The 18,889-nt window shown below is 51.0% G+C and overlaps 1 protein-coding gene across 3 annotated transcripts in view; it reads right to left on the bottom strand.

Moving 5' to 3' along the window:
* Positions 1 to 18,889, bottom strand: part of MBP (myelin basic protein) — a 104,175-nt gene that overhangs the window by 76,471 nt on the left and 8,815 nt on the right. For all 3 annotated transcript variants that reach the window (XM_068993614.1, XM_068993615.1, XM_068993616.1), the window contains exon 2: positions 4,031 to 4,104. In XM_068993614.1, coding sequence (XP_068849715.1) covers positions 4,031 to 4,081 — 51 coding nt within the window. In that variant the 5' untranslated portion in view covers positions 4,082 to 4,104. The remainder of the gene's footprint in view (positions 1 to 4,030; positions 4,105 to 18,889) is intronic.

Raw genomic sequence — 18,889 nt, 5'->3', positions numbered from 1 at the left:
CAGAGTGTCGCTGGCACAGCATCCCAAGGGCTCATCAGACAGTGGGGTTTGATGATTAAATACCAAACGGCTTCCCCAGGGCTATGATTATCCCTGGAGGGGCGGCTTGGAGGAATAGCTCAAAGAGCTAATCAGTTTAATTGGAAACACAAAACAGACTAACCAGTTACTCCCTGCTGTAAAATTCCGACAGGCATCTGAATTCTGCAATTGCTCTCGACCTTGTTTCTCAGCATGGTATCTTTTTTCTTAAGTTGATTAAATGCAAAAATCCAGAAACATGGCCGGGCACCTTTGGGGGAATTTTGTGGGCCAGATGCCACTGCCAGGAATAGTATGAAGATCCCACAGGTGAAGAACAGGCTTTCAAAATTATCAGTGTCAGATTTTCCAGAGTTGGGTCAACTCTTGATTTCATCATTTTGGAAAAAATGTGGGAATGCCAAGATAAAGTGCTCTTTATTTCTCACATTTCCTGGTTGTAATGCTTCTAACTGGGCCTCCCTGGTGGCTCAGGGGTAAAGAATCCACCTGCCAATTCAGGACACTCAGGTTTGATCTCTGGGTTGGGAAAATCCCCTGGAGGAGGAAATGGCAACCCACTGCAGTATTCTTGCCTGGGAAACCCCATGGACAGAGGAGCCTGCATTCCGTGGGGTCACAAGAGTTGGATACGACTTAGCGACTGAACAACATCAATGCTTGTAAACTAGCGAACAGCCTCACTAGTTTCATATGAGAAAAAAGACAATGTGATTTTAGAGCTCCTTCTTCAAGTTGATCCCCACGTGGACTGGGGCTAATGTTCAAAAAAGAAAGTTAAACAAATCTTAAGACCCACCGGGGAGAGACTGCCTGCGGTCAGAGCGACCCTAGACGAGACGGCAGAGCAGCCTCAGAGACCGGCCTGGACCTGAGCACTGGCGGGCTCTGCTGAGGGTCAAGCAGGCTGGCTCTGATCGTGCCTGTTCCCCAGGGCCCAGAGGGGCCCAGAGTCATGTCCACCTGCGCTCGGGCCCTGGGCTGCCCGGCACAGCCTTCTCAAGGGGTAGGCGGTGCTATTTTTAGCTTGAGGAACCGGTTTTTCCTCCTGGAGTCTCTGCGGGCAGGGCCGCTGAGAACTGTGTGTCCCCGGGGACAGGTCACCCGGCTGAGTGCTTCCCCAGTTCTGCCAAACGACCTTGTAAATACGCTCCGTACTCCGCCCGAGAAAGAGCCGGTGAGTTAGTAAGGGTTAGTGAGGGGAGCTTTCTGGAAACCAAGTCCCCCAGGACACGCAGGGAAACAAGGACCCCAAAGCGAGCAGGCGGCCTTCCTGCCTGAAGGCCTCTGGTCCCCCTGGAGGACAGGTCTCCCCCCGCTAGCTTTACTCTGCTCCTGATGGGCCAAGAGGGCGCTCATAGCTGCCTCGCTGCCAGAGGGGACCCTGCCACATGCAGACACGCGAGGCTGAAACAGGGAAAGGCCGGAGCCCCTTCCTTCACGAGCTCCTCCCTGCATCCTGGTGTAGCTTCATCAGGAGAGAGGAGCCAGTGAGCCAAGAGTGGGCTGTCACGGGGAGGAGCCTGGGGGCAGAGGTCGCGTGCTTCTGGCAGAGAGCCCCTGGGGGTGGCAGTGGGTGCCTGATATGGGAGGGATCGTCACATGGAGCCCCTGCCTCCCACACCCAGCACAGGCCTGCGGGCCATGAAGGCAGCCCAAGGGGGCCTGCGGACACGGAGCTGATGGTGGTGGCGGCGCCGGTGGGGAGAGCGGCCGGCAAAGAACCAGAGCTGGGAGGATGCACGGGCTGACTCTCCCTGCAGCCCCTGCCTGTTGACGGGTCAACAACTGCTCCCAGGACAAGCTCTCATCCGTCTACTGTCTCGTAAGTGAAAAGAAAGCCTCCCAGAATGACTGCAGAAACATGCAGGATGGTAAACAGCAGGGCATGAGCGCGTGAGATCTTTTCTGTTCTAAGCTGAAATGCTAAGTAACACCACAGACCACTCCACCTAAAAGGCCTCAGGCATTTTCCATCAAGTTACAAAAAATTAAAGGAAGAGTCAAGTACGGATGTGAGAGCCAGACCATAAAGAAAGCTGAGCATCAAAGAATTGATGCTTTCGAACTGTGGTGTTGGAGAAGACTCTTAGAGTCCCTTGGACTGCAAGGAGATCCAACCAGTCCATCCTAAAGGAGATCAGTCCTGAGTGTTCATTGGAAGGACTGATGTTGAAGCTGAAACTCCAATACTTTGGCCACCTGATGCGAAGAGCTGACTCATTTGAAAAGACCCTGATGCTGGGAAAGATTGAGGGCAGGAGGAGAAGGGGACAGCAGAGGATGAGATGGTTGGATGGCATCACCAACTCAATGGGCATGAGCTTGAGCAAGCTCTGGGAGATGGTGAAGGACAGGGAAGCCTGGCGTGCTGCAGTCCATGGGGTCGCAGAGTCCAACCCGACTTAGTGACTAAACAACAACAAAGAAGAGGGCTGTTACATGTAACAGTGTCCCATAGAAGCCATGGGTCCAAAACGACCATTTAAAAAAATTATCAGAATGTTAAAGTTTAGCTTTCAGATAACAAAAGCCTAAGTATGGGCTCTCCTGTTGGTCAGAAATCTGACTTTGGTAAAAATTAAATCAATGAGAAGAATGTTTTGATGTTTTACAATGTCCAACAACAGGAAAGAAACTGCAAGCCACTGAGGTTTTTAGAAGCAGACTTGCAAATCAGTTGCTCTGAGCCTTAAAATACCAAGTGTTAACAGGATGGGGCTCTCTTGAGAAGAGCTGCTTTTCTACTTTCACTCTCAGTGGGGCCTCTGTGCTCCTGGGGCAGACACCGCCCAGAGCCGTCTTCACAGTAACTGAACATTCAGAGTCACCACTATCTTCACAGGGAGAGCATCAGTAAGGCAGTTCTCATGCGAGTTACAGGAAATACCAGGAGTCCCCAGTCAGTATCTACTCGGACCGTTTACACACTGAGAACACGGGTCCTCCTTTCAACAGGGAGGAGAGAATTCCAAACCAACAACACTGTAGAAACGTAAACCCCTTCTAGTTGCCTTGGGCCTGAAATCATTAGGAAAGAAACGCCATGACTTTGTTTTAGGTAAAGCAATGTTTTCTCTCAAGTGTTTGAAACACTTGATAAGATATGAACAAAAACAGTTATGTAATCATGTATTTACATGAATGGCATGGAGGCAGATTATGGAAAATTACCCACTTGGCTGATACAGAAATGTTTGAGTCCAAATAGAGATCAGAGAAGCACCCATGGCAGAAAGTTCATTATTCTTAAATGAAACCTGACTACAGATTCTTGACAAAGAGGGCTGGGGTTTGCAGCATGACGTAACTCAATCCAGTTACATTTATGAAATGCTTCTGTGCACATGCAGGTCCATCCTCAGCATCATGACATTCTGTGAACTGTCCCCTAGTCATGAGTTAAAGGACCAAAGACAACGGATAAGTAAACTTTCCCTCCTACAAAGGACAGGGGAAACACACACACATCAGGGCTATTTCCTCATGATCTGAAATGACTCCTCGGTGGACAGAGGTGCCCTGGTGATGGGTCATCAGTTTAAGGGGCTCAGACACTCTGGGGACCCAGAGGTCATCCCTAGAGGCTCCTCACCACACAGGGAAGCCAATGCCTGTGGAATGAGGTGGAGAATGGGAAATCCGAACCTAAAAATCCACAGAGGATTCATTCTGAGTCGCTGGAGGGATTCCGACGGTTTCACTTGCATTTTTTCCCATTTGTTTCCTGCCTCTTCCAAACACCCTAACCATCAGTGTGGAAAGGGGCGTGGGGGCAGGTGCCACCGGACGGCCAGCCACAGTGAGACTGCAGTGGGCTTGGCGTCCTGGCTGAGGGGTTCGGGTCTTGGTCTGTGTGCAGGGCTAGCATTCTCAGCCCTAGAAGTTTCCAGGGAAGGAGAGTAACAAGCCAGTGGCTTTAGGGGAAAACTCTGGCGGCCACAGGGCATACGAGCACCTGAAGGATTGGGGGTGGCTCACTCCTTACCTTATTGCCCTTCTCGGCACCAAAGTCCCGCTTCCCTGCATGGTTCCCCATCCTGAGCCCCGAGTCTTCAGATGCTGAAAGGAAAGAGAGGCCGTTAGCCTTGGAAGTGGTACTTCCAGAGTTTCCAACATGGTTTTTCAATCAGAACAATGATCCCGTTCTAAATGCGACATCTGTTTCTGAAGAGAGAAAACGAAAGCCCCCAAACTCAAGGGGCACCTGAAGTCTCTGAGGCAGCGTCTCTGTCCTCTAATCCCTGGCAAAAATCCAGACCCGGATTCTGTTCAGGGACACGCACGGTTCAGCGAGTTTCCTCGTCCAGGAAGATCAGCCCATCTCTAGCGCGCTCACAGACCGGGCGCAAGTCCCAACCAACGGACAGAGTCATACTTCACGCCCGATGACGTAAGGAGACGGACAGACATGGGGAGGAGCTGTGGACGCTGCACAGACACACACAGGACGCTTGCAGCGTTGAGAATCCCGCGAGCACAGAAAGAGCAGACCCGACCAAGGGCCGCTTATCAGACAGGCATCCCAAGGATCGGCAGAACTTGTAGGAAGATACTGCTGCTGCTGCGGCTAAGTCGCTTCAGTCGTGTCCGACTCTGTGCGACCCCATAGACAGCAGCCCACCAGGCTCCCTCGTCCCTGGGATTCTCCAGGCGAGAACACTGGAGTGAGTTGTCATTTCCTTCTCCAATGCATAAAAGTGAAAAGTGAAACTGAAGTTACTCAGTCGTGTCTGACTCTTAGCGACTCCATGGACTGCAGCCTACCAGGGTCCTCTGTCCTTGGGATTTTCCAGGCAAGAGTACTGGAGTGGGGCCATTGGCAAGACTAGAATGGCTTCAGTGCAGAAACCAAGGCGTTTCCAATGCCCATGGATAAAGATTTGCCCAAGCAAATTCTAGAGGACATGTACATAATCTCACGAAGTGAGCTGCAAATGCAAGAGTTTGGGCCCCGTTAATGTGCACCTTAAAAACAGAAGTTTCATAAACATTCTTGAAAAACATCTGCTTCTCTTTTCCAGGTACTTGCAACCTCAAATAAAGCAGCACGGAAACACCGCCCAGGAAGAGCTGGCAGGCGGCTGAGTTTTCTCTGAAAGGATACCTGGCCCAGAAAGTCTTGGTTCTACCCTATCTGCCAGGGGTCTCTGCAAACCTGTGTACAGGGGCTCTGTGAGAGGGCTGCCAGGACACCCAGGTGAGCAAGGAAGGCCGATGGAGACAGTCATGAAGCCAAGTAGCAAAACCTGGGTCATCCTTTCCTTGATTTCCTGTGCTTGTTAGGTATCCAGAAAGGGGCCTCTCCACTAGCCCCTGATCCAAAGGAGCCCGGATCCAAAGCCCTCTTTGTTCAGGAACCCCACAGCTGTCTGCCCCCCATGTACTTCTCTTCACCACTAGAGACCACTTAAAATGAAGCCACCACAGATTCCAAACCAAAAGCACCTAACACATATATTGTAAAAATTTCAGATAAAATAAATCGTATCTTCTCCAAGTCTGGTGGGTTTCTGCTTATTGTTCCTGAGAATGCTTTATAAGCAGCAACAGGCTTGAAAGATTACTAGCTGCTATGGTTGGTTTTCCTTCTAAGGTCCTGAGTCAACCAAAAACCAAAATGAAATAAGTATACAAAACACTCTGCAGAGTGTAGCTTTCCTATATCCCCCTAGCTGGCCAGTGGTAAAATTAGGACTCAGATTAGATACCTGAATGAGCTTCGATGCTCGCTCAGGCAGTTCTTGGTATCAAACTCCAGTGATATTTCTTTGCCTGGTTCTTGAATTTTTCTTTAGAAACTGTGGAGGTTAAGATACATCAAAGTACAGAAAGGAGAGGGAATCTTAGGTTTTCTACAAATAATGACTTCTTCATTTAGAAATCTGATTGATGAGGGCTTGGTTGAATCATCTAGGATCTCAAAGACACTGAGTTTCAACCTTGAAACCCAACAGTCCACATTCAGGAGTGACACGATTCATTGAATCAACATCAACCAAAAACAACACGAAATGAAGGTCACAGCTTTGGAACATGAAAAGAACGCACACAGACCTTATCCAACAATCCCCGTGCTGCCAAAGCAAACACTTGCCTTGAAACTTGGAAGATAAAATTGTCTTAAAAAAAAAAAAAGCCCATGTGCCTCATGTGTATTTTCTAGCCCAAACTTTTCTAGCAGCAAATGTACTGTTTTTCTCCCCCAGAAAGGTACACAACTGAAGAACTCAGCCAAACTCACTCCACATAGGTCCCTCGACCTACTCGCATCCCTGGACCTGTAGGAACCATGAGGACCATTTGCACCATCACCTTAGACCTGTCCCCTGGCTCAGGTGACCAGTCTTGAAGGACCATTGCAAAGTTCACTCATCACATTGCTTTGTTTGGTCGCTAAGTTGTGTCTGACTCTTTGGGACCCCACAGACTGCAGCCCGCCAGGCTTCCCTGTCCTTCACCATCTCCCGGAGTTTGCTCAAACTCATGTCCATTGTGTCAGTGATGCCACCCAGCCATCTCACCCTCTGTCACCCTCATCGTGTGATGATTCAAAGAACATGTGAGGACCAGCTTCTAGCTGAACAAGGAACAACGCTCCTTGAAAAGCAACAAAATGAATTGTCCTCTAAACATGGGGAGGGTTTCTAAAATATTTCATACACCCAATGAAAGGCAAGTTTCGTTCGTGCAAAGACACTCTTTAGAGAAGCGTGTCAGTATCAGTATCTGAACTTCCCCAAAGCCTCCCGTGTTTCTGAGTGTCTCCTCGGTGACTGTGAAGGATGTTGGATGCTCTTCCCCAGGTCGACTGGTGAGAAAGGGGGCAATAGCATCTGACAGCGTCACCTCCTGTGTGTGGGGAGCAGTGGGTTGTTGCCGCGGGAGACCACACACAGCCAAGTCCCTGCAGAGTGGAAACTCTTCCTGTCTTCATATTTTTTAGGTGGAACCCAGGGTAGATCTTTCAAGATATGAATTTCAGATTAAGTGCTGAACGTAGATCCAAGTGGGGACAGCATGCTCTGGTAAATCAAAGCCAGGGCCCTAGTGGCGATAAAAATACTGCTGACTTATGGGAACCACACGAAGGCGTCACGTATGAAGACATGCGCGTGGAAAAACCTGTGCTTTCAATGTGTGTGTTTACATGGTGGCTACAGTTAAGAGCACTGCAATGCAGACAGGCGGACTTCGTTTTACTGTGCTTTGCTTTATTGCTCTTTGTCGCTGATGCATTTTTTACAAATTGAAGGTTTGTGGAAACTCTGCATTGTCAGATGATGGCTGACATTTTTTAGCAACGAAGTATTTTTAAATTTTAAAAATGATGCTTTTAAAAAACAAATAAAATGGATGCTTTTAAAAATGCAAGTTGACCTTTGCAGATAATTTCAGTATTCTATCATCCACCCTCCCAATTCACTCACACGGATCACTCCCCAAAACGCCTCTATGGGGGTCGTCTCACTGGGGAAATGGAGGTCTGAGGCACACACGGTGGTTTGCTCGATGAGACGGGCACAGACGGGGAGGAGGGGACTCGCCTTTGTCCCCTTGGGGCCTGCACTGCAGTTGAAGCACAGAACTGTGTGTTCTCTGTGCAGGGTGGCAGTCTGAACCGCAGGGGCAGAGCCGGGGTCATTCTGGACTTCCAGCTCTCTGTGCCCCCACGCAGGGTCGTGAGTATTGATAACCAGCGTGGTGTATGTAATACATAAAATACAATGCATCGAACATCTGCGCATCCATTTCTCTGTTTAACAAATAACAACTGGTGTATTTGATGGGAGACGGATAAATTAGGAGGCTGGCATTAACAGATACTCACTGCTACATACAAAGTAGACAGAGGGCGAGGGCCTGCTGTATGGCACGGATGACTTTATTCAATATATATTTTTTGGCTACATCATGCAGCTTGTGGGATCTTTGTTCCCTGACCTGGTGTGGCGCCTGGGCCCTCAGCAGTAAAAGTGCAGAGGCTGCCAGGGAGCGCCCTCAAAATTCTGTACTAACCTACAAGGAAAAAGAATCTGAAAAGGAATCTGTCTATATCTATGTATCTGAGTCATTGTGCTGTATTACCTGAAACTAAAACATTGTAAACAACTGTACTTCAATTATATCTAATTATATATAAATAGTTATGTATTTGCAACTATTCAATTTCTACAAATATAAAAGTGATAAAATTATAAAAACTTTTTCAATTACATACAAATAGTTATTTCCAAAATAAAAAAAGAACAGTTGTTGTATTTGAAATTAATCACAGGCAAAATAGTTAACTTCTTCTCCAGTTGGCAGCCTGGACTTTGGGGTTCCCCGCCCTGGTGCAGAGAACCGCCCGAGGGCATCCACGTTCTCCCCTGGCAGCACCTCCTCTGGCCTCCGTCTTTCTCTGGCCTCCTCAGTCACCTCCCCTGCAGGTATTAGGCAAATCCTGACTCCTTGTCCCCTCCTTCCAGAACACAAACCTCAGGATTTAACCTAACAGGATACTGTGCGACGTGTCAGTATCGGGGGGGCGGGGAGAGTGTTGCTTCTGGACACAGAGGTGCTGTCTTTGGACCAATTGCTCTGAAGCACAGCTGATCCAGGCACGAGACCCCCGCACTACCCCTTGTGGATGGGAGGCCGCCTCCAGGCCGTGTGTTCTGACCAAAGCTTCATCACCCCTCGGAGCATAACTTTAGGTTGTCCTTCGGAGGACTGTCTGCGAAATACATTAATCAGTACTTTTAAAACTCAAGACTACTGGGCACAGAATAGATAGAAACAAACGTTCCAGGTCAGACTTCTAAGTGTGTACAAACTTCTTCCTCGGTCTCAGATGAACAGAAAGAGCATTTATGCATCATTTCCAGTAGGCAGATTCTAGCCTTAAATGCACATTTCGCACTGGCAGGAAAAGAAAGACAGGAAAAGCCACGTGACCATTCTCAGCTCAGGGCCCCTCACCAGTGGGGCCATCGGGATGTGAGGCGTGCGGCGCAGCCCCGACGGCGGGTCCTGGACCTGACTCTGGGTGACCGGGCCCCACCCGCCGGGGACAGAAGGGGGCGGGCTTACGGAGGCGCCCCGCAGCTGGTCTCTGTAACACGCTGCAAAGAGCCATCTGCAGGCGGAAGAGCTGGACGTGTGAGGTCATCTCTATTCCATTCCATTTTTGTAATTAATCAAACAGAGAGAAAGAGGAAAATTCATGTGGAATGCGCTTGGAACTCAGGCCGGAAGCATCACTGGGTTATTAGGAAGCTTTTTGTGAAATAATATGAAAGGAACACGGTGGGAGGGGAAGAGGAGGGTCAGTGCTGGGAGCAGGGTGGACTCAAGGTGACAGCGGCTGCCCGTTCTCCTTAGGTGCAAATTCAGGCCCACATGAGATTTCTAAGCAGCCACTGGGATGACTGAGAATTTCCATATTGTTTTCATGATCACGCACACTTGTGTCATCGTGGTGGGCATGGTGGCATGACTCCCCAGGGTGGGTGTTGACCGGTTGAGGAAACATCTTCCAGCCGTCTAGTTGTCTACAATCGCACACCTTCCGTAGAGGCCTTGACATGGGCTCTCGCGAGTGTGGACATCCGCGCTGAAACTTTGAGGTCAGGGGAGGAGAAAAGGGTGAGAAGCTCAGGAACCCAGAAGTGACGCTCCTGCTCGGTCCTAACCCTGACCCTTCTCTGTCAAAGACGGCCCCGCACAGGACACGGCGCGACTTCTCCTAGGTCCAGACCAGAATAGGGGGTGAAGGGGGGGCGGCAAGAAGAGAGAAGCAGGGGAGGCTGAGACCCAGGGGAGGCTGCGGACACCAAAAGGCTGAGCTCGCTGTTTCTGAAGTAACTGAGTGCATTTTCATAGGCGATGGGATTGTCATGAAATCATCGTCTCCATAGAATCACTGTGGGAGAGACGAGGCCTCAATCCAAAGTGTTCATCCATTTCTAGACTGTTCATCAACGCGATAAAGAGAAGACTTTGTTCTAACAAGTCACCTTGAGAAAACGGCTGAATTACACGACACCTGTTCATGGTCCTCATGAACACCTGTACGTGGATCCTCAAGCCTAATGAGGAAAATGAGGGCACCTTTTTAATTTCCTGCCCAATATCTTGCAACAACAGCTGGTGAAAACTACGTGCAAACAATTATTTGGGTTTTAACTCCATGCCCGCCAATTACTATTTACTGCAGAGCTTAGAAATTTGGTTCTCTGAGCTCCCGATTTCTCATCTGTCAAATCAGATCATAATACCTGCAGTCCATCTGCAGAGGATTCAATAAGGTAACAGACTCAGATTCCCTGGGCCCCTGACAGTCCATCGGCAACATAATCACCTCTCTTCCCTCCCTTGGAGAACGGCGTGTATGTTACATAAGACGCCGGCAGCAGAATGAGACAAATAAGGAGTTAATTATGACCCCGAAGGGCCAATCATCCGCAGATATTTTAACTGTCAAAGTTCAACTTGCTTGTAATAAAGATGTTCAGTGAATACATTGCCTCATAATCAGGAGAGAGCCAAAGCCCATTCGTCTTTCTCAACTGACTTGGGTGCAATTTTTCACGTACAGTAGCTCAGAGTATTCATAGCTTTTCTCTGTCCTGTTTGCACTTGCATATGTGTGAATACTGACAGTACAAGCAACAGCAGGATGTCGTCTGCAGGGAGGGGCTGCGAAGGACCCAGAGGCTGAGGTCGCCTGGGATCACAGACGTGGGTCAGGTGTGAAACCGCAGAAGCACTGAATCCACAGTCCGTGTTTTAACATCTACCCACTGGAATCCGCGCACAGCCGTCCCAGCCGGGAGAGGACTGACATGGGCTTTGGCAGCAGGACTAAAACCCCACCAGGGGGCTAACTTCTGCTCTCTCTGCTTTTCAACATCATTAAAGCAACGCTTTCAAAATTCCATGTCCTTTGGTATTAACCCTTAGTGGAGCCCTAGCATTTCTGCTGTTCGGTTGCTCAGTCGTGTCTGACTCTCTGTGACCCCGTGGACTGCAGCTTGCCAGGCTTCTCTGTCCTCCACTATCTCCCGGAGTTTGCTCAAATTCATGTTCACTGAGTCAATGATGCCATCCAACCATCTCATCCTGTGTCGCGCCCCCCCCTTCACTTTCAATCTTCCCAGCATCAGGGTCTTTCCCAGTGAGCTGGCTCTTCGCATCAGATGGCCAAAGTATCAGAGCCTCAGCTTCCTATTAGGCTTTCACGCTTACTGTAAAGTGATAACTTCACTGCTCTCGCTACCGTCACGCTGTGTGCCTAACCTCTGAGCTGATCCAGATGACTTGCAGCCCCGAGTTCCTGTGAACTACACGCTGAAGGGGCTTCGAGGTGCCCAAGGGGCACCGCGCTTCCTTTCTGGGAGCTGCGGATGCGAGGCGGGGTGCACGCGATGCAGAGCTGAAGGCGGGCCCTCCGCCTCCCCCACACCCCCTGCACCCGCCTGCACCCCGCAAGCGGCAGCTGCGGGCTTGCTCCCAGCCGCCCTTCTGTGCTGGGCACAGCCTGTCTTGGGGTGTGGACCCTGACAGACCACACAGATCCCAGCCCCCTAAGAGGTGGGCGGGGGCTGCAAGGAGTCTGAACGACAGACAGTAGGCCTGCGCCTTTGACCATTACAGGAAAACCCAGAGAGCACGTGTGAAAGAGCAAGGAGCTCACGTAGAAAATCAAAGGGCCCAACAGAGGAGAGTGAGACGAAGTGAGGGCTCCTACCCCGCTGGGGGCTGTCCTCCTCTTCCCCTCCCACCCCCATCCCTCTGCCTCCTCCCTCCACCAGGACCCCGGCTCATGCCTGCTTTCTGCAGACAATCATTTTTATTTCCCAGGTCAAAAACATTCCTGTAACACCCTGTGCTCAGAAGACAGTAAACAGTCACCACCATCACCAAAACAACCACCCCAAATAAACCCCCACACACTCCTGTGAACGAGAGAAAACGAAAGCCCATTTTAGGATGGGAACCGGGGCGGGATGCCCAAGAAGCCACCCTGCTTTCAGGAATGCATGTGATGTTGACCTCTGAGATCCTCGGGCTCCCCCCAAACTCCCTCGCACCCTCAAGCTTCCAGAACGAGACCACCAGTGGTCTCGCATAGGAAGTATCAGAAGAAAGCAGCTTCTAGATTTGAGAGGATGGGACACTCTGTGCTGGGTTATCACATAATATCCACAGCTACTGATCACAGTCCCAGAGCTGGTAAAGAATCTGCCTGCAATGCAGGAGACCCAGGTTCGATCCCTGGGTTGGGAAGATCCCCTGGAGAAGGAAGTGGCAACCCACTCCAGTATTCTTGCCTGGGAAATCCCACAGACAGAGGAACCTGGCGGGCTACAGTCCATGGGGTTGCAAAGAGTTGGACATGACTGAGCAACTAACTCTCTATCTTCTCCAGGCTTATCAGATTTACACCAGGACGAACACTGCCTGAAAGTTCTCAAAAACCATTAAAAAAAAAAAAAAGAAATCACAGAACAACAAAAGGACGGCGCTGTGGAGTCTGACTGTGGTTCCTTGTGCCTGGTCCCGGGTATCAGCTGACTCTGCAGGAAAGTCGTCACCAGAACAGGGTGCAAGTGACATCCTGGAGTCCCTGGCCACCATAACATCACCTTTCTCAGTGGCAACAAAGCATCTCCTTGAAGGAAAAAAGCAGCAAACCAAACAGTAGTTCATTAATGCTTAAGTGAGGGTGACTTTTAGAAAGCCTTATAAATATATTCACACATATATGATTAGCCAGCATGTTTAGCTTTCTGTAGCTCTTACAATACTTTGGCCACATGATGTGAAGAGCCAACTCCCTGATGCTGGGAAAGACTGAGGGCAGAAGAAGGGGGCGACCGAAGATGAGATGGTTGGATGGCATCACTGACTCAACGGACATGAGTCTGAGCAAGCTCCGGGAGCTGGTGCAGGACAGGGAAGCCTGGCGTGCTGCAGTCCAGGGGGCCACAAAGAGTTAGACACGACTGAGCGAATAACGACAACAGGAGGATAGGAAATTCCGTGTGAAAACAGCGGCTCCCAGGAAGCTGGGCTGCTGGGGCCCCGGCCCGCCAGGCCCGCAGTCACAGGCTCTCTGATGGTCGGGAAGTGGACTCGGGCAGATGCAGGACACACACCTTCCGCGTAGGTGGGGCGTCGGCAAACAGCCCCGTCCCGGGGCCTAACTCAGTCGTGGGCATGGAGGCCGGGCCCGGCTGACCCCCCTGGGTCAGGCTGTGCCCGGGCTGCCCACCTGGAGGCCAGCAGGTGGGGCTTCCAGAGAAACAGTCCCAGAGCTCAAGTCCCTGGGGCGCCCCTTCCTGTAGGCTCTCTGCCGCTTGCTCTGAGGCTTTGGTCCCGGAGGGTACATGTTTACTCCAGGAGGGCTGTGGAAATGACCAGTTAATATTTCACTAGCCGAGTGCAGTGGGGGCCACATGCGTGCTGCTGTCACAGGCACCGGCGTGCCCATGACCAGGACGCTGGCGCTGGAGACAGGAAGCACGGACATCGTGGGCCTCGCACAAGGCCAGAGCCAGCGAGCAAAGGGCAGGGGGCGTGCCGAACTCGTGCACTTAATCCACCTCCAGAACAGCTCACATGTTCCCTGGCGTCAGATGTGACGGCTCCTGATAACTGCATGGGAAGGAACTCGTGTATTTAATCCACCTCCAGAACAACTCATGTTCTCTGGCGTCAGACGTGACGGCTCCTGATAACTGTGTGTGGGGAGGGAACATATTGCTCGGGCCCAGGTTGGTGTGAGGTCTGCGGTCAAGAAACCTACAGCCCGAGTCCTCATCTTCCTGAAAACACAGAGGACACGTGAATCCTGGGACTGCCGATCTCACCGCTCCAGCTTCAGACCAGCAGCCCCACGGCGGTCCCAGGGAGAGGGTCAGTCTCCCACCTGGCACCTTCTTCCCAGCTGAGCTCCTCCCACAAGCTTCCAGATGCTGAGCAGGGAAAAGAAGGCAGGCGTGGTCATCGCCCCATCATGGCCCCGCAGGCACAGGACTCAGAGCTGTCAGGGCTCTGCGTGGTCACTGGGGCGTGCGGGACTGCAGAGGGTGAGGGACGTGGGCCGGCGGCAGGTACAGATAAAGCAAAGGGAGGGAGACGTTCCGGGAGGGCAGGACTCAGTGGACAGGGCTCGACCGAGGCAGGAGGCTCGAGAAGACGGCCGGTGTGATGGTGCTGCCCGCGTGCCGGGCGGGAGGGACCTCTCCAGACGTCCATCCTCCCAACCTGCTTCCGTCTAGGCAGAGGTGGGTGCTGTTCCAAAGCTCCTCCTTTCACAGACGATGAGGCTCACGAGGTTTGGAAAGTCTGGGTGACACAAGTTCACAGTCACAGGTTCAAGGCTGACCCAGCGACTTGGGCAGGGCGCTGAATTTCTGCAGGAAAAGGACCCTCGATGCGTGCAGCTTCCGGTTTATTAGGGAATCAGAGCTGCCTGGGGGATAGAGGCGCAGCTTTTTCTTTACTTCACATGTTTTAATGTATGTTCTGACAGCTCAAAGCTCATTAACAGCAACCTGGGCAGAGCCTTGACCGTTGTTCCCCACGATGTCACTCCCTGCTGCAGACAGCAGTGAACGGCGGAGCATTATAGGAATATATCCTACAAGTGAATCTTTCTTTAAAATCAGTTATTTACTTTCAGTTGCGCTGGGCCTTTGTCGCTGAGCGTAGGCTTGCTCTAGTTTCGGCGAGGGGGGCCTGCTCTTCACTGCGGAGTTCGGCCTTCTCTGGCTGCAAAGTGTGTGCTCAGGGCTCGAGCTCGGCTCAGCAGTTGTGGCGCCGGGCATGGCTGCCCCGCCGCATGCGGGATCTCCCCCAAGAGGGAAGATGTGTCTCCTACACTGGCAGGTGGATTCTCCGTCAGTGAGCCACCAGGGAAGCCCACAAGTGAATCTTTTTAAAAAAACTCTGTTACCGAAAAATTGTATTAACTAAATTGTATGAATAAATAACAAGTATCTACAGAGCACAACAGACGTGACGAATATGAGGCTGCCAATAAGCTTGTAGTTTGAACCTGAACTTTTCACCTGGCTCTGCCTGCTTTTTAGTTTCTAAGTGTCCTCTTTAAGGTCTAAAAGGATCAGTATCCTTTCAGAGTGCGTGAGTGTGTGTGTGTGTGTGTGCTCAGTCGTGTCCGACTCTTTACGATCCTATGGACTGCAGCCCACCAGGCTCCTCTGTCCGTGGCATTTTCCAGGCAAGAACACTGGAGTGGGTTGCCATTTCTTTGAAGAAGGATGCTTTATCACCACAAGGTGGAGGCCTTATGGTTTTGTTTCTCCATCATGATTACGATTATTCAGAAGCCTTTTACAGGAAATAAATGAAAACTGAAAACATCTTGGCAGAGAGCACTTACAATACTGTGTTTATCTGATCAACTGTGACCACGCTGACACTGTACTCGAGGGTCTTAATCACTCACACTCCCCCCAAAGCATGGTTTTTGATGCCAAGAGGGGGTAAAAAGGGGGTAATGTCCAAAGACAGCTCAGGACCTACTTGAAGGGCTCAAGAGGGTGACTGAAGCAGGGCGTGCGGGGCGGGAAGCCTGAGTCTAGTCCCCTCTGCCACCAGCAGCGGGCAGCCCTGGACAGGTCACCGGCTCTGCAGTCCTGGGGAAGCGAGGTGGCGGGCTGGGGGCGGGGCTGCACCGACTTCCTCCAGGATGGTACCACACGTCCGCCCGGTAACCCCGGAAGCTTTGAAAACTGAACCTTTCCAGACAAGGTTTGAGTGAAGCTGTTGCACCACGTCGGACACGCCGATGGCTGGGTTCTTGAAGCCGGGGGCCGGGTCCAAACGAGACAGGACAAGCTGTCACCCGAGTGTCTCCTGGCTGCCAGTCACCTTTCCAAAGGGCTAACTGTGAACCACACTCTAATGGGAGAGGCGACTGAAGGGTGGAATAGAAACCGCTGAGCCCAGGGCAGTCCACACTGCATCTGGTGCAGTGCCTGGCCTTTCGGTTACTGGTTTCACTGTGCAGACAGGCTACACACACAGGGTCTCAACAGGCAGCCAGGCCTATGCAGTCCAGAGACAGCCTAGTGGTCTCTCTCTCACAGCGCCCATGGCACCCATTTGGGTCCTGGTTCACCTGCTGTGAGGGGTGAATGACACCTCCCATCTCCTTCCTCTGTTTTTACACCTGCCTCCCAGGCTCTGCATCATGCACCCCGGAACATCTGTAATTAGTCATGAAACCCACATGAGCTGCCTGCAGAAAACTCCATAATGGGCAGGCTAACCTGAAAAACGGATGGGGAAACAGCGGGGTTTGGGACCGCCACCCTGCAGAGCTCCGACAGATCACAGACCTCACAGTCACCAAGGGCGGCTCCAGGCAGAAAAAGCCAGGAACAAACACGGCATGGAGTCCAGGGTACATTTGTCAAATTCTTCTTCAACACATGTTGTGTGTGTGTGTATACGTATGCTGCTGCTGCTGCTGCTGCTAGTGAAGTGAAAGTCGCTCGGTCGTGTCCGACTCTTTGCAACCCCATGAACTATACAGTCCGTGGAATTATCCAGGCCAGAATACTGGGGTAGGCAGTCTTTTCCTTCTCCAGGGGATCTTTCCAACCCAGGGATCGAACCCAGGTCTCCAGCACTGCAGGCAGATTCTTTACCAGCTGAGCCACCAGGGAAGGCCTGGTGTCCAACTAACCCGTGTCCGACTCTTTGCAACCCCATAGACTGTAGCCCTCCAGGCTCCCCTGTCCATGGGATTCTCCAGGCAAGAATACTGGAGTGGGTTGCCACTCCCTTCTCCAGGGGATCTTCCTGACCCGAGGATCGAACCTGTATCTCCTGTGTCTCCTGCATTGGCAGGCGGATGCTCTACCCCTGAGTCACCTGGGAAGCCCACATGTTGTGAAAGCAATGAAGTTAAGTCTCAGAGGTTCCAGGCTCTGAGGTGATTCTGCCACAGAAGCCCACAGAAATGACACCTGGGGCTTTTCCTGTCTTCATGAACGAATGAAGTTTTATTAAAAAAAAGAGTATAAATATTTGTACGGGTTTTCATCTACCTTCACATTAAAATCTGCTTTAAGTTCCCATCACACACTTTATTTTGGTGTTGCTAATCCTATGTAAAAATTTCCATATAAATGCACATATTTTACTGTTAGGACTGTTACTTAATGTGGCTTTAAACACGACCCTTCACTGCTTTTTCAGAAAGGCCATCTGCCAAGTCAGTACTGCTATGTCCTTTTTCTCTTCACATAACAATTTCCAAACACTGTCTGAAATCAACAAGGCTAGCTTTTAATACCTGGTTCAAATCCTTCTCTCTTTAAAAATGAATCTTGACATACAGAGATAATGACAGAATGAAGTAATCATCATCTGCCTTTTACAACAGACAGCATCTTCCATACAGCCGTATAAATGATCCTTCAAAACCAGTGATGCTTTGGGCTTGAGTCTGAAATATAATTTATCCTCTGTTTCCAGCAAGACGGCGCCGGATGGGACCCCACCTCGTAAACCCCTGGTCTTAGCTTGTCAGTCCAGGGTTATTTTGTTTTCAGACATCCAGAAGGACCAGAATAAAAACAACCGAAGCACACCCTGACCCCCACCACACTCTGAGAAACCTAGCCCCTAAAATACGAGAATCATTTGTGTCTAGGTTCCTGCTTGACATGGTCCTTTAAGGCAACAGAGTGAGCTGATGTCCCACAGGATGTCCCACGTCCTGGCTGGTATAGAGGACTTGGACAGTGGTGGTTGTTGCTGTTGTTCAGTCATTAAATTGTGTCCAACTCCCTGCGACCCCATGGACTGCAGCACGCCAGGCTTCCTGCCCTTTACTGTCTCCAGGAGTTTGCTCAAGCTCATGTCCATCGAGTTGGTGATGCCATCCAACCATCTCATCCTCTCTCATCCCCTTCTCCTGCCCTCAATCGTTCCCAGCATCAGGGTCTTTTCCAGTCACTCAGCTCTTTGCATCAGGTTGCCAAAGGACTGGAGGCGACCTGTGCAGAATTCAGACTCTTCTGGGTGTCAGCTGGATGGTGATGATCAGGGTTAGTGGAACCAACCATCGGAGATGTAGCAGACACCAACCTGACCTCTACATGGACGGTGGGAGATGAGAAAAACTTCTAAATGTCCCAGAAAGTAAGTGCGCGGTGGAGTGCTGAGCCCCTTATAAACTAAATGTGATCAGAACCAGGGGACGGAGCTGCTGCTGTGAACAGCTGTCCAGGGAAGGTGGGCACCCTAGAAAGAGCCATGAAGAAGCTGCAGATCCTCACACCAGCCCTCACCCCAACTCACCCCCAGCTAGGCTGCAGGCAGGCGGGCGCAGGGCTGCTAGGAGGGTCAGAAGCGGCCCTCTGCTGGCACAGCCCCTCGTCAGGAATCCTGTACAGGTTTTGTTTATCTTGCGAGGTGCTCCGCAAACGCAGTGCCTTGGGGAACCTATCTTAGGACCCCAAGCTCCCTGATGACACACTACGATTCAGTCTTCAGGGCCAGAGCCATGTCTCCTTCATGCAGGGCCTCTGGAAGGGCGTGGGGTGGCCTCTGAGTGTCCTGGAGAATCAGGGAATTTAAACTGTGCAGCTGCCCCCTCTGGGCGCCTATAATGCAGCTCTGGAGCTTTCGTCTCAGAGCAATTTAGCAAAAATGTTAGGTTCCAACTCTCCAAGAAACCGGATGGAGAGGATGAATATCCATAAATATTCCTTGTCAGATACGCCAGCGCTCAGAGGCACGAAAGAGAATGTCACCCCCTAAATGGAGAGAGCATCAAAAATAAGCGATACGCACAGGAACACACCGCCAGTACAGGGTG

The sequence above is a fragment of the Capricornis sumatraensis genome, chromosome 21 (genome assembly GCF_032405125.1).
Source record: "Capricornis sumatraensis isolate serow.1 chromosome 21, serow.2, whole genome shotgun sequence".
In the NCBI taxonomy this organism is placed as follows: domain Eukaryota; kingdom Metazoa; phylum Chordata; class Mammalia; order Artiodactyla; family Bovidae; genus Capricornis; species Capricornis sumatraensis.
Note: the sequence above shows the minus strand (reverse complement) of the source record. Positions and strands in the feature narration are given on the sequence as shown.